Genomic DNA, 15279 nt, shown 5'->3' with positions numbered 1-15279 from the left:
GTCAAAGAGGCCAGGGAATAGAAGAAAGAAGACATGCACCCAACACCAGAGCTGAAGACACCTCCGAAAGGAGGGGCCCCGCCACGTCAAAACGGTAGAGGAGTAGGGGCCGAAATCGGACGTGGTTCCTCCTGATGGTGTCTTGAGCTAACTGGATCCTATAAAGGAGCTGTTGTGGTAGCAGACCACGAAACATGGTTGAAATTCCTTCCTTAGAGCATTTTGAATTTAAGTCAACCATATTGTCAGATCTAGTAGACTATAAAGTTCTCACCACTATCTTTGTATTTCAAGAACCAAATATGTAAGATTGTGGTCTAAAAAGGGATGATATGTACATGGTACTTCATGCTTCTCATCTTTTTTTCATTTTTCTTTTTTTTTTCCATCCAACCATTTATGAGACCAAAATGAATTCAACAACATACATCAATATAGAAGTTATCACAGAATACTTACCTCATTCACATTCAAACTTTCTAATTCTGAACTGGAACCAGATGAGAGACTATCACGAAGTTCATAACGAGGACATCCTGTATCATTGCTCCTTACTACTCGACCACGTCTTCCTGTCATTTCAGCAACGGCCTCTGGGCCACCAAGTTGGTCAATAATGCTATCCAAAGGGCTGTAAGAAATAATTATTATATATATATATAACAATTAGAAAATGGAGGATAATATGCTGAACCCAACTACTTGCAGACGGTGTATCCCATTGAATTCATTAATTTAATTCATAGCAAAAGTGACAAAAAAAAGAAAGAAAAAGAAAGAAAGAACCAAATCACAGGTGTCTATGGCAGACTATGTTATTTTGCCAACCTGGTTTACATATAGAAGTACAAAGTACATAAGGAATTAGAGGATGAATAGAAGTTTAATCTTACAGCTGTTTCGGCCTAGCTTTAGCAAGCCCCATTCTATCCGAATATTCCTTTCCGGAGTGATTATCGGATGACATATATATATATATTAATGATATAACTATAAAACTTAGATTTAGATAAATTTGTTCTTTTACTGAACTGTAAGAAAGAGTTTAATATTTTAAACAGGTTTTGTACAAATATGCAACAAAGCCAATATAAAATAAATATTTTTTCATAATTTACTATGTTTTATTCACTTGTATATTAACTCTGGATACATGCAGAATCAAAATTTTTAAATGCTATTTAAAAAAATTATCTAAATGCCAATGAAGTATTTGAAAGGAAGACTAGAAAATACATACAAAACATTGTAATTACATTCTATAATGCAGAATGTGAACTACAATTAGTAGAAGAATATCGGTGTTTCTTACAAGCTTTAGCACCTCAATAGAACTTTTTCAAAAGCTTTAAATGAACAATTCTCTTATAATTTTCAGTACTGATGCATATGAGCTTCCTCCATTCTTAAATTATTTACAAGATAATGAAATGATTTTCAGAGGCAGATCAATTAAAAGTACAACTTTCAGATTGGTATTTCTCTACTACTGTTACTTTCTATCTTTGCCTAACTTCGTCTGGATAGTTTGCTCACATAAATTCATTATTTGACAACCAAATACTCTCTTAGTACAAATGAAAGTGGAGGAAATATTCTTTTATCTGGTAAACATACACAAATAGAATTTCACTCAGTAACCCATTCCCTTACACACACAACTAAGAACATGAGTTTTTTTATTCACTAACAAAGATCTTATATTCTTCCAAAACACAATAATGAAGAGGATATATTTCAACTTCTTTAATTGCACATAAGCTGTATAATTATATACATAATTAACAACTACTGAATGTTATTTTGAGACAATATTTGATATAAAATGAAAGGTAAAAGAATTATAAATTCATAACTAAACTCTGAAATACATTTTTTTTCATGGTAAAAAGGTAAGAAAAGCAATTAGGTAGATTTTTTTTTAATTTTTTATCTTCAATGAAATGAAAAAAAATCTTTTTAAATTGGTATACCTGTCTGGTAACTCTATCTCACTAGCATATTTCAATAACATAGATTTAGCCTCTTTACACCATTCATCTTCACGTCTTTCTTCATTCATCTGTAGAAAATAAAAAAAAAATGAATTAGATAATATCATATTTATATAAATAATATCCTTATGAAACATAAAATAAAAGAAGTATGAAAAATTATTACTAAATACAAAGAATAGTATGCTTTTAGGCAAATAAAATTTTAAAAAAATATTTGCCAATCCAAGTCACTAAAAATAACGCTAACCAATTTTGAATGAAATATCAACCTTATTTTATAGCAGGTTGGAAATTTTGTCCGATAACTAAAGCAAAAAAAAACAAAAAAAACAAATTTACTGCAAAAAAAATCTCCAACTTGATTAGAAATGCATATATTAAATAATAATGAAGCTAAATGATAAATTTAAATTTTTAAATATACTCAAATACCCAATATATCAAGGAGTCTCTGCCTCACCAACAGGAATTACACCACAGCTATATATATATATATATATATATATATATATATATATGATGGGCTTTAAGTTTCCGTCTATGAAATCCACTCACGAGGCATTGGTCCACCCAAGGCTATAGTAGAAGACACTCTTTTAAAGTATAGAGTTGAATTTTGTGTAGCCACCTGTTGGCAACTTTTCTCCCCCACCCATTTTGTAGGGGGTATTACCTATTTTTCTGGGCTCTTTTCACAGCGAGACCCCGCTTGAAATTTGCATTAGTTTTTGTATGAAAAAGGGAGGGGGCTTGTTTGTAGAAGAAGCATTAAACATGCCCCCAATTAATAGACATGAAGAACAATGAAAGAAGGTGAATAAGTACTGGGGGTGGGGCAAAGAAGAGAGAACTAACAGTCAATAATTCTAGAACTCCCAGAATGAAAACATAAACACCTCTATTCATTACTGAATGTCTTTCCTTCTTCTTTATTGTTAAAAAAAAGATAGAAAAGATTGATCGTATTTCAGTCTGTCATTTTAAATGACTAAGGGTTTCCTTTGTCCCTATCGCTTCAATCCTTTTCTCTACAGTTAAGAGAGTGAAAGTGACTCAGTGCTTAGGAGTATTCAGCCCACAACTGTAAAGTCATGAGTACAATTCCCGGTGGCACGCTGTATTCTTGAGCAAGGTATTGTACTTCACCTTGCTGCAGTCCATTCAGCTGGCAAAAATGAGTTGTAGCTGTAATTCAAAGGAGCCAGCCTTGTCACATTCTGTGTGAGGCTGAATCTCCTTGAGAACTACGTTAATGGTATGCATGTCTGTGGAGTACTCAGCTACTTGTATGTTAATTTTGCAAGCAGACTGTTCTGTTCATCAGATGAACAAGAGCCTCATCGTCATAAGTGATGGAGTGCCATTTTTTTTAAAAAGTGAAAGAAAAGGAAATGTTCCATATCGTAAGGCAAAAATGTCATGTGTTTAGTATAAGCAGTGAAAGCTAAGACGAAATAATTGCTATTCCGTCATGTAGTGACTTTGCACTGGACTCTCGCTCAGCTTGATAACAACAGCCTGCACATCTGTGTTTATCTTGGGGCTTGGCCTCCAGTTCAGTGAGACCCACAAATGCCACTGTTAGGACTGGATTAACACCCATAGCAGCCCTAACGACTAGAAAGATTTTCCTGCCCCTATATAGGATATTTTTTACATTTTCTTCCAACCACTTCAAGGTTTAACTAGCTCCAGTCCACTCAGGTGGCCAAAATGAGTTGTAGCTGTAATTGAAAGGGGCCAGCCATTATATTCTGTATGAGGCCAAATCTCCCTGAGAACTACGTTAATAGTATGCATGTCTGTGGAGTACTTAACCACTTGCAAGTTAATTTTATCCTCATGTGGTACTGAAAAGTGAAAGTGACATCCAACATTTGCTGTAGTTATTTGTCTTTGATTTAACAATGTGTCTATGTATCAACTTCTCTTTCGATCTATGTATCTATCGTCTCTCTCACTTCCTCTGTGTCCCTCCTCTCTCCCGCTTTTAATTTAACAATGCGTGTATGTACCTATGTATCAACTTTTATTTTGATCTATGTAGCTACTTTTCTTTCAATGTATGCATCTGTTTACTCTGAAAATACTGATAAACATTTTACCTCACCCTTCAACTGTAGAAAAGTAACAGTAACAGTCACAGTTATTTGCTGAGAGATAGAGGGGGTAGAGAGAGTGTGTTAAAGAGCAAGTGTGTTAGAGAGAGTGTGTTAGAGAGCAAGTGTGTTAGAGAGAGTGTGTTAGAGAGCGAATGTGTTAGAAAGAGAGTGTGTTAGAGAGAGGCAGACAGACAGAATAACTGTCAGACAGATAGATAGATAGATAGAGAGAGAGATAGATAGATAGAGAGATAGATAGATAGATAGATAGAGAGATAGACATTTCTTTTTGCAATTTCCATATTTTCAATGCCTTTATCATATATCGTCGAAAACACAAAGGTTTCCAGCATTTTTTGTATGAAAATGGTTCCACTGATTTTTCATTATTATTCTCTATCCACTCCCTTCCTTCACTCAATCTATCTCTCTAAATCTCTCTTTTCCCCCTCTCTCCCATCTCCTTCCTCTAGGTCTCCTTACCTCTAACTATCCTCCTGCATTTAACATGTTATATTTCTCTTACCTCTCTCTCTCTCTCTCTCTCTTACTCCCTCTTCTTTGCCTCTCACTTCAACTATACTTCCTGTTTCTGTCCCTCCCCACTCCCCCGCTTTGCCACTCACTTCAAGTATACCTCCTCTGCTTAACACCTTTTATTTCTCTTTTTCTTTGTACCTCTCCCTTCAACCTTTTTACCACTTCCTTTGAAGTAAGTGTGACACACACCACAGGTATGTACAAAAACAAAGAAACTAAGCATATCAATATTATTGATAATTATAAATTTAAAAATATAAATATATGCACCATCATCATCATCATTTAACATTTGTTTCCATGTTGGTATGGGTAGGATGGTTTGACAAGAGCTGACAAGCTAGAGTTGACAAGAGGTTCCACTGTCACCTTTGGCATGGTTTCAGCAGCTGGATGCCCTTCCTAACGCCAACCACTCCAAGAGTGTAGTGGGTGCTTTTACACGCCACCGGCACGAAGGCCAGTCAGGCGGTACTGGCAACAAAGACAAATAAGGGCATATTAAATAACAAGATAAATTCTTGATTTGATTTAACTATCTCTAATATCTAATCATTTGGTACAAATTCCAAGTGAGAAGGGAAGATAATCTTGAGAATCAGAATCTCTCCAAAATGGATAAACCATTAAGGAAAAATCAGCCTGATTGTCTGATTACTTCAATAAGGATTTCAGCACTACAATTGTCTTATGATATCTTCAGCAGACAAGATACACATATAATAAAAAGTAGACCACAATAATAACCTCAGTAATTTATGTAAATCGATTGAAAATGAGCTAAATGTGAATAGTGACAAGTATTTGAACAACAAAGATGGGATGTGCTGCCAGGCACCATCTCCTCTTTCATGAGCCACTTGTACTTACATCCTGCCTTCATTCTCATCACTTTCACCCCATCTCATGTTTACAATCAACCAACCCGCCACCCTCATTCATCCTTCACAACATTCACCTCTACCTCCATTTCTAATTATCTACTCTCTTCCTATACCCTTCCCGATTCTGTCCCCTGCACTCACATGTGTTCACTTTCTGAGGGTATGTTCTGGACACCCTCATCACATCAAGAAATTATTAAGAAGTTGGAAGTTGACACAAAAAAATAATAACGAGTTGGTTAAAATAATAAAATCTGAACAAAACAAAATAAATGTGTACTATAAGTAAACTTACTCCACATTCAATCATAGTAGGAAAGTAAATTCTGATGAACCGTGTTAGTATTTCTCGGCATAAAGAAACAAAACCAGTAACACCTTTATTTCGACCAAGTTCATTTTCCAATGATGCCTGGAAATTAACAAAGAAGAATTTTCAAATTTCATTAAAACAGTAAAATTTAACTAATTGTATACCAGCTAATTTATTAATGATGAACAAATATTGTCCAAAAATTATGTTTTGCATACATAAATGTAAGATGTGTAAGCAAACAAGAAATAGATAAAAGCAAATAACAACAATTACTGCTTGTTATTTTCTTTCTTTTGCAAATTTACTGATTTTCATACTTCTTTAAATTAAGTTTATCATCATCATCATCATCGTTTAACGTCCGCTTTCCATGCTAGCATGGGTTGGACGATTTGACTGAGGACTGGAGTGGTTGGTGTTAGGAAGGGCATCCAACTGTAGAAACCATGCCAAATCAGACTAGATTCTGGTACAGCCTTCCAGCTTACCAGCCCTGGTCAAACCATCCAACTCATGCCAGCATGGACAATGGGCGTTAAATGGCAGCACCAGGCTCCAATCTAAATTTGGCAGAGTTTCTACAGCTGGATGCCCTTCCTAACACCAACCACTCAGAGTGGCTTTTGAAATTAAGAGAGGATGAAGATATAAATCATTTAAACAAATTAACATGCATATTTTCTAGTATTTTACACAGTTTTTCCAAAAATAAAAAATAAAAATTAGTCTCCACGTTTTTCTAGGCCCTATAGTATCACCCAAACCTTTTGTAATTTGATTTTAAGACTTATTTTTTCCTAAATCATCATCATTATCATTTAACATCTGTTGTCCATGCTAGCATGGGTTGGATGGTTTGACCAGGGCTGGTAAGCTGAGGGGATGCACCAAACTCCAGTCTGATTTGGCATGGTTTTATGGCTGGATGCTTTTCCAAACACCAACCACTCCAAGAGTGCAATGGGTGCTTTTAAGTGCCACCAGCATGGATGCCAGTTGCATGACACTGGTATCTGGTACAACTGTGATTTTGCAACGCTTGACGGGTCTTATACTCAAGCACAGCATATTGCTGAAGTGCACATTATATGCCAGGAAATACTAAATCCAACAACAGAAATTATTTGTAAAGGCAATAAAAATTTATTAAATTTGAAGACTGGAAATTTTTCTTAAAAGTTGTATTTTCTTCTTTAATATAAATAATAGAATTAGAAACTTACCTCACCAGTTGTTTGAAGACCTATTACTACACAATGGCCTTGCTGTAATGCTTCTTGTGCATGTTGTATAATTGTTGGAACTTTCATTCCCATACTGAAAAGATTAAAAACTGACATTCAGTCTGAAATCAATATAACAACACAAGGGATATTCCTTTGGTAACCATTCTAGGGTTACCATAAGTTGCCACACACATTTACCATGTCTTGTCAGCATGGAAAGCGGACGTTAAACGATGATGATGATGATGATGTATCTGACAGGCTTATCAATTATAAAAATCAGGCCATATACATATTATCATCATCATTTAACGTCCATTTTCCATGTTGACATGGGTAGATAATATTTTACTATTTTATTAATTTGTTGAAGAAGTTATTTTGAAAATAACCACTCAGCTATAAGTAATAGAGATTTATTTATTTAATTTTTCAGGCACACTAAAGCAGAAAGAGATAGATTCTTTGTTTGGGGAGACTACACACTGGCAGTAGTAACATCTGAGCTTTTGTGACCAGACACTCAGTAGCACACCGCATTAACTTCACAGCCATAATATATAAATTAAAAGAATGCTTGTAATAATGTACTTACCAAAGTTGTTTAAAGAAACGCTGGTGTGAAGACCAATACTGTGTCCATATTCTATTATTGCCACAATTTGTCCGATGAAGGGCAGTTGATAATGCTTTCCGTAGTTCATTCCTGGAAAATCACATATGTAATTAGAAACTTGATTTTTAGCTAATTCAAAAACCATTTTTATTTTACTTATTCATATTTGTTATCTATCAGAGCTGTTAACCTCATCTTTCTGATTTCCATTTTTATAAAACACAATTTGACCAAATTAATTAATTTTCATCACTAGATGATATCTATCTAATTGTGAATATGCCGATGTACAGAGACCAGGATGTCATATTATGTGTGGGTGCTGGTGTGCAGGAATTAGGTAAAATGTCATCTATTATTAATTTTTTGTGTACATTTGGAGGGAAAATTACATCATATACCAGTAATTATGCAAGCTCTTATTTGTTTTAGTTAAGAAAAATATAAATCAACACTACACTACTTCTTACTTTCAAAATTCAACTTTGTTTTTAAAGTGCTCAGTCTAGGACTGAACAATGAACACTTCTTAATTCAAAAGTAAGTATGAATGGGAGCTTTCACAATAGACTAAAAATGCAAGTTAAAAATTAATGAGTATCTTTTTTTATTCAGTATTTAAATGATGGGCATTTTCATCCATCCCTAATTTAAAAACGATATATATACACTGGTACTTCCTTTTATTGGCTCAAACTGGTCATATTTGGCCCAAACTTTTCTATTTGTTTTATGTTCAAACTGGCCATATTTGGCCTCTCACACCTACCCAGTAATGTCATACTAAAAATAAACAAGCACATCATAGAAATCTCAAAGCTAATGAATGATTAATTGAAATCAATGTGAATAAATAAGCATTACATTTGACAGAATAATTTGAATGTTAAAAGGTTAAAGACTAAGTTGACCTCAGCAGGATTTGAGCTCAGAATACAGGGAGCATGAAATATATACCATAATCTATTTCATCATTTGTTTTTTTCATAAACGATGAGGTTAACAGCTCAAAATTTATTTATCAACATTTGTTTAGAAGCAGAAATATGAAGAATGATATACCATATATATGCTGCAATGTCATAGGTTTTCATTTGTTCTGTAGTAAGTTCGGCTTCTACAGTTATAAACTGTAAAAGAAAACAAAAGAAATGTCAAAATATTTGCAAGTAGCTAAAATCAAAGCATAATCCAATCCAGTGTGTGTGTGTATGTCTGAGAGAGAGAGAGAGAGAGAGAGAGAAATGTCTGTGAGAATGTGAGAGAGTGGTAGTAAAGACTTCATCTTTTGGAAACCAATAAACTACAATGTAGTTAATAATTAAAAAGCTATCAAAAGTATTCATTTTACTATTGCACCTAAGCAAAAAAAAAAAAACTATCAGAAAGAGATATACAGTTCTACATTTAACAGATATGTTGCTACTTTTTTTTTACATCGGCATCATTTTATATGCATTTTCTACGCTGGCATGGATTGCACAAGTTATCATAATTCAAGTTGGTTCTTATGTGGAAGTCAGGAAGGGGAAGGGGTCATGTCTTGCTTGTACATTCCAATTTTCGGCATATTTTCGATGGATGGATGCCCATCCTGTTAGCAACCACTTTACAGTGTACTGGGTGCATTTCATCATTGCACCAACCCCAGAGATGTTATGCCCTCACCAAGACTAAAAGGTTCTCTTGACCCTACAGTGACTCCATTCAAGATGGAGTGAAAGGAAAAGAGAATGATTAAGGATGAGGGTGAGTAGCATGAGAGAAAACAATGACCAAGGTGTGAAAATGGTAGAGAGATGAGTAATGACATACTAGCAAGGGAGAATAAGGGAAAAGAAAAAGTAATAACTTCACAGTGTGGAGACCATATGATGGTTGGTAAAAGAGGGCAATGGAATGAAGCAACTATGACGAGGTAGGTTGACAGCACAGAGAAGATAATGGTGGGTGTATCAAATTTGAACGGATCCACTGCTAACTCCCATCTACAGGCAACTTGGTGAAAGAGAGAGAGTGAGTATAGAAGTTTACACAAGTCCAATAATCATCTTTGCTATTTGGGTGAGAAGATGCAACAAATAAAGAGTAAGTGAAGGTAGGGGTGAGTGTCAGAGAGGAGAGGGTCAACAGACCTAATACCATTTCCATTTGATTGTAGCACTGTACAATGTAATGGACAGAGGAGTGTAAAGAGTATAACCGATAGTAATTTTGGTCAGTATATTTACAGATCATCTATGTAATACTATATCTTCAACATACACAGAACATCCTGAACTTCCAAATGAATTCATGAACCTTCTGTTATAAATCAAAAGGTTCAAGGCTTTGGGGTTCTTAAACATATCATGAAATTAGTTCACTATAATCCTAATCTTGTCTAATTTACTTAATACCACCAACTTTCTGAGGGACAATACACTCAAATAAAGATTGGATAAAGAGTAAATATAAATAGACATAAAATATATAATAAATGAAAACAAGAGTAAATAAATATCTAAATACAATGTGATTTACCTCTGCTTGTTTAAAACTGAGGCCTCTCGAAACATACATCCCTGACGATTTCATTTCCATGGCAAGCATTTCAGCTGCACCTGTGACAAAAAAAAGAAAAAAAAAATTGAACATCTGAACTGAACTGATTATTTTTTTCTTATGTACAAATAGTGTACGACTTGTTACTTATGATTAGAATAAGAGTTAAGGAAAATCAACAATGCCTAATTTTCAAATGAGGTTGCAGCAGCATTTTCACCTGCTTGTAATATATTTCAATAAAATAAGCCTCTTTGTAGTAACTTAACTTGTTAGAAATAGCACCCAAATATCCTTCAGATCACACCCTAGAGTCTTAAGAAAAAGGAAACATTAGATAATATAGTTTTATGTCAAAAATGGAAATGACCACCACCACCACCGCTGCCACTGCCACTGCCATTTAACGCCCATTGTCCATGCTGGCATGAGTTGGACGGTTTGACCAGGGCTGGTAAGTTGGAAGGCTGTACCAGACTCTAGTCTGATTTGGCATGGTTTCTACAGCTGGATGCCCTTCCTAACACCAACCACTCCAAGAAATGTAATGGGTGCTTTTACATGCCACCGGCACGGATGCCATTTGCATGACATCAGTATCTGCCATGACTACAATTTTACTTGGCTTGATGGGTCTTCTGAAGCACAGCATAATGCCAAAGGTCTCGGTCATTTGTCATTGCCTCCATAAAGCCCAACACTCAAAAGGTGCTTTTCATATGCCACCAGCATCAGCCACCTTGGTTCCATGAGGTCCAATGCTCAAAGGGTGCTTTTTACATGCTACCGGCACAGGTGTCAGTTACAGGAAACCAGCATTGATCAGGACTACGATTTCACTTGGCTTGATGGCATTGATTACAAATTTGTTGTATCATGGCTAACTTAAGAGCTTAATAGTAATAATAGAGTCACTTCATACAAGAGTTACTTCTATTCCCTTCTATTTTAACAATTTGTTTTATGCTGCAGCGAATGTCATGTCATGGGGGTGGAGAACTCCCACAATATCAAATCTGCAACTCGATTGAGACCTGAATGTAACTATTTCACTATCTTAATCTGTTGTTATCTCTCTAAAATCAACAGTGTTGATCATTCAAGGATGGCAACTTGAAACAAAAGATCAAATAATTTTGATTTTCACATTGCACTACTTTGTAAACTAAGTTGATAGTTATTCTTTGTTTGTTTCCATGGAGAGATCAACAGAAAAAAACATATTTCCATCACATTTCCAGCTATATCAAACAGATTTTCAAAACTAATGAAATCTATACTGACCAACTCAAAATTTGTTTTCCCATATTATATTAAGCTTCTTTTTCAAAAAATTACTGAACATTCAACTTAGTAATAATCACAATATTTTACATTATACATTCCCTTTTACAATGATAATCTACAAGCATGCTTTCCAAAACATATTTGTGAAAAACATAATCCTGAATCAGTATTTTCTAGGACACAGTTAAAAAAAAAAATAACTCAAATTATTGTGTGAAAGAATACAAAACAAAAAGACAATTTAGAGAGATGTATCCACACCTTTTTGAGATAATGATTGCTATCAATGAAAGAGACCAGTTTGATGTGCATAAGAATTTTTTAAGAGCTTAACATTAACAGAATTATAGATAAGGAAGAACTTTAACCCATTTGTTACCATATTTCTGCAGAAATATGCTGCCTTTGTCTCAATTATGAATTTAATAAAATAACTGTCATTATTAAGTTGGTATTTGAAACAAAAATATCAAATTTTGATGGAAGGTTTTTAATTTACATTAAAGAACAAGAAGTTTGTATCATAAAAGGTTTAAAAAGAGAAACCTCTATTCTTAAGCTCTGCTATCAGTATAACAATATTAAAAACATTGTTTAATGATAATTTATCTTTCAGCTTAATCTAACTCTACTTAACTTCTATATTCGTTACAAATGGAATAATTAGCATTCCTGTTCTTCAATTATCACCTATCTACTGACTAAAAGTTTACATCTAACATTTGATTCTTTGACTTTGATTTTTGACTTTCACGAATCTCCTTCTACAAAAAAATCATATAATCATAGTCTTTTAACATCATCATCACCATTTAATGTCTGTTGTCCATACTGGCATAGGTTGGATAGTTTGACCAGAGCTGGTAAGCTGGAAGGCTGCACCAGACTCCAGTCTGAGTTGGCATGGTTTTCTATGGCTGGATGCTCTTCCTAACACTACCCACTCTGAGAATGTAATGGGTGCTTTTACATGCCACTGGCACGGATGCCATTTGCATGACACAGGCATCTTCCACGGCTGCGATTTTGTTCAGCTTGATGGGTCTTCTTCTCAAGTATGACATAGTACCAAAGGTCTGGGTCATTGCCTCTGTGAGGCCCAACAGCATATTGAAACAAAAATTCAACCAAAAGTATAACAAACTGGTGAAAAATTTTCCTTAATAATCATATCTGCTTTATATCACTGGAAACAAATATAAATATATAATTTACCTAGTCCTTTTCGAGACATACAATCCAAAAAGTTTTCAAAAGATGGAAAAGGCGCACCATCTCCCCAAAGCCCAAGTCTCTCCATGAAAGCCTGAAATAAAAGAAAAAAAAAAGATAAAATGTATATTCCATGACGTATGTGTGTACGCAAGTTGATATAAGGATGTAAATTGAAATTAAAACACGGAAAAAAAGCAACAAAGACAGTGTTTGAATAACAGATATGTTTTCAGATTATGCAGTTCACTGAAAGGAAGGCTGAGTTTTACAGCAGGTTGTCTGATCAGTAAATAAGTAGGGTACAGATCAAGTTGATTTACCCCAGGGGTTCTCAACTATTTATTATCTATGGACCCTTTTTTTTTACTATTTTATTCTGATGGATCCCCATCGCTATTCAATGCTTAAAAACTAGTTTTATAGAAACATCTTTCAAAACTGATATTTTGTTTATCACACATCAATTTGTGTGGAGTGAACTGTGTAAAATATTAGAGAAAGAAACCAAGCTGTTTCTTGCAATAGATACCAATACAGACATCTAAAGTAAAATATTTTCAGGGACCCTTAAAATTTATTATTTTGTTGCTTGGACCCCCAAAAATCTTATATGAACCCTAAGGGGCCATATGGACCCCAGTTGAAAACCATTGATTTACCCCAATCAGGTAAAATATTAAGTTGTTTTGAACAGAACGTCAATGCAAAATGCAATGTAATTCATAAAAACTATGTGACACAACACTCCATAACAATAAGAACAGCATAAGACAACCATTAAGAGGGCAGTAACTCTAAATAAGAACTAATACAGACCATAATAATCTATCCAACACATGACAGCATGGAAAGTAAATGCAAAATGATCGCAATGATGACTGGCCAACAGTTATAGCATCAGATTAACAAACCATGTTTCTATTAGTTTTAATTAGGGTAGACAGTTTTTTTACAAATATTTTTAGTATTATAAAGTTATTAATTTAATGAGGGAAATTTTTTTTTTTTTTTTACTTGTTTCAGTCAGTTGACTGCGGCCATGCTGGAGCACCGACTTTAGTCGAGCAACTCGGCCCCGGGACTTATTCTTTGTAAGCCCGGTATTTATTCTACCGATCTCCTTTGCCGAACCGCTAAGTTACGGGGACATAAACACACCAACAATGGTTGTCAAGCAATGCTAGGGGGACAAACACAGACACACAAACACATATATATATATATACATATATTATACGACGGGCTTCTTTCAGTTTCCGTCTACCAAATCCACTCACAAGGCTTTGGTCGGCCCGAGGCTATAGTAGAAGACACTTGCCCAAGATGCCACGCAGTGGGACTGAACCCGGAACCATGTAGTTGGTAGGCAAGCTACCTACCACACAGCCACTCCTGCGCCTAAAAAATATGGAACGCTTCACGAATTTGCGTGTCGTCCTTGCGCAGGGGCCATGCTAATCTTCTCTGTATCGTTCCAATTTTAGAATATGTACCGCCGTAGCTAGTACAACATAATCCAGAATGAAGTATTTGTTCATTTTATTTCATGTATGAAATATATAAAAAGTAAAATATCTTGCCATATTTTTCACATCTGACACTCCAGTAGCTGAACAATAGATGACTCTTGCTTTAGGAAGAAGTCTGAAAAAATCAAAATATCAATTCATTCATAATATGCAAGAGAAATTTATTATTTTAAATAAACATTTCTTTTTTTCATAACATCAAAGATTTTTCTGAAACTAAATTTATTAGAGAGAAACTGTCTACAAACTTCGATACATATTCAGAAGTTCAATTACTTGTCTGACAAATTGCTTTAATTTTGCAGGTTACAGATTTACAGGATAGAAAATACTATGATTAACATTTAGTATCAAGTTAAGGGATTTAACCCTTTCGTTACTAACCTGGCCATAGCCGGCCGAAAAAATTTTTGGTTCATAAGACTAACCCGGCCATAGCCAGCCGAGCATTCCCATTGTTATTTAAATGTATATTTGAACCCAAATCTTGTTAATACATTCGTTAAAACACCTGATTTCACTTTGCAAACAGTTGAGTTATTGTCTCCCACATTGTTTGGCGTGATATTTGAACTCAGTGAATTTTGGAAGATTTTTTTCCACATTTTTTGCGGCGTTGATTTTTTTCAACTTTGAAGATGGAGAGGAGTTTCATGCTATCAAGCAGTGATTCCGAATTTTAAGGTTTTTCAACAGAAGATATGGAGATATCGAAGAAAAGAATGAATGAGCTACAAAAGCACGTGGTGAACGATAATGAATCGGATATTTCTGTATCCGAAACTGAAAGCAGCAATTCTGAAAGCAGTGATTCTGAAAGCAGTGACGGCGACAGCGAGGATGATTTTACACCAGAAAGAGATTAAAAAAATATTTTTATTAACAATTTTTCTGAGGAAACAGGGTCTACCCATAGTCTTTCTCAGGAAGCGAAACCTTTAGACTTCTTTTTCATGCTTGTTTGAAATGATTACTGCGGAAACAAGCCGTTACGAAGAATGTAAACAAACCGGAAAAAAAAGA

At 34.7% G+C, this 15279-nt stretch overlaps 1 protein-coding gene and 1 non-coding gene across 8 annotated transcripts in view; both read right to left on the bottom strand.

Annotated features, from left to right (window-relative positions):
* Window positions 1-15279, bottom strand: part of LOC106872350 (protein strawberry notch homolog 1) — a 176382-nt gene that overhangs the window by 40581 nt on the left and 120522 nt on the right. For all 7 annotated transcript variants that reach the window (XM_052966646.1, XM_052966648.1, XM_052966647.1 and 4 more), the window contains 9 exons: window positions 14308-14371; window positions 12728-12818; window positions 10205-10284; window positions 8744-8811; window positions 7661-7771; window positions 7063-7156; window positions 5819-5935; window positions 1974-2062; window positions 460-631 (listed from right to left, as the gene is read on the bottom strand). In XM_052966646.1, coding sequence (XP_052822606.1) covers window positions 460-631; window positions 1974-2062; window positions 5819-5935; window positions 7063-7156; window positions 7661-7771; window positions 8744-8811; window positions 10205-10284; window positions 12728-12818; window positions 14308-14371 — 886 coding nt within the window. The remainder of the gene's footprint in view (window positions 1-459; window positions 632-1973; window positions 2063-5818; window positions 5936-7062; window positions 7157-7660; window positions 7772-8743; window positions 8812-10204; window positions 10285-12727; window positions 12819-14307; window positions 14372-15279) is intronic.
* On the bottom strand, window positions 14129-14235 carry LOC128247444 (U6 spliceosomal RNA). Its single transcript, XR_008263826.1, has one exon. It is a non-coding gene; the product is annotated as a U6 spliceosomal RNA (small nuclear RNA).

Source organism: Octopus bimaculoides, chromosome 3 (genome assembly GCF_001194135.2).
Source record: "Octopus bimaculoides isolate UCB-OBI-ISO-001 chromosome 3, ASM119413v2, whole genome shotgun sequence".
Lineage (NCBI taxonomy): Eukaryota > Metazoa > Mollusca > Cephalopoda > Octopoda > Octopodidae > Octopus > Octopus bimaculoides.
The sequence above is the reverse complement of the archived record's forward strand: the minus strand, read 5'-3'. Positions and strand labels throughout refer to the sequence as shown.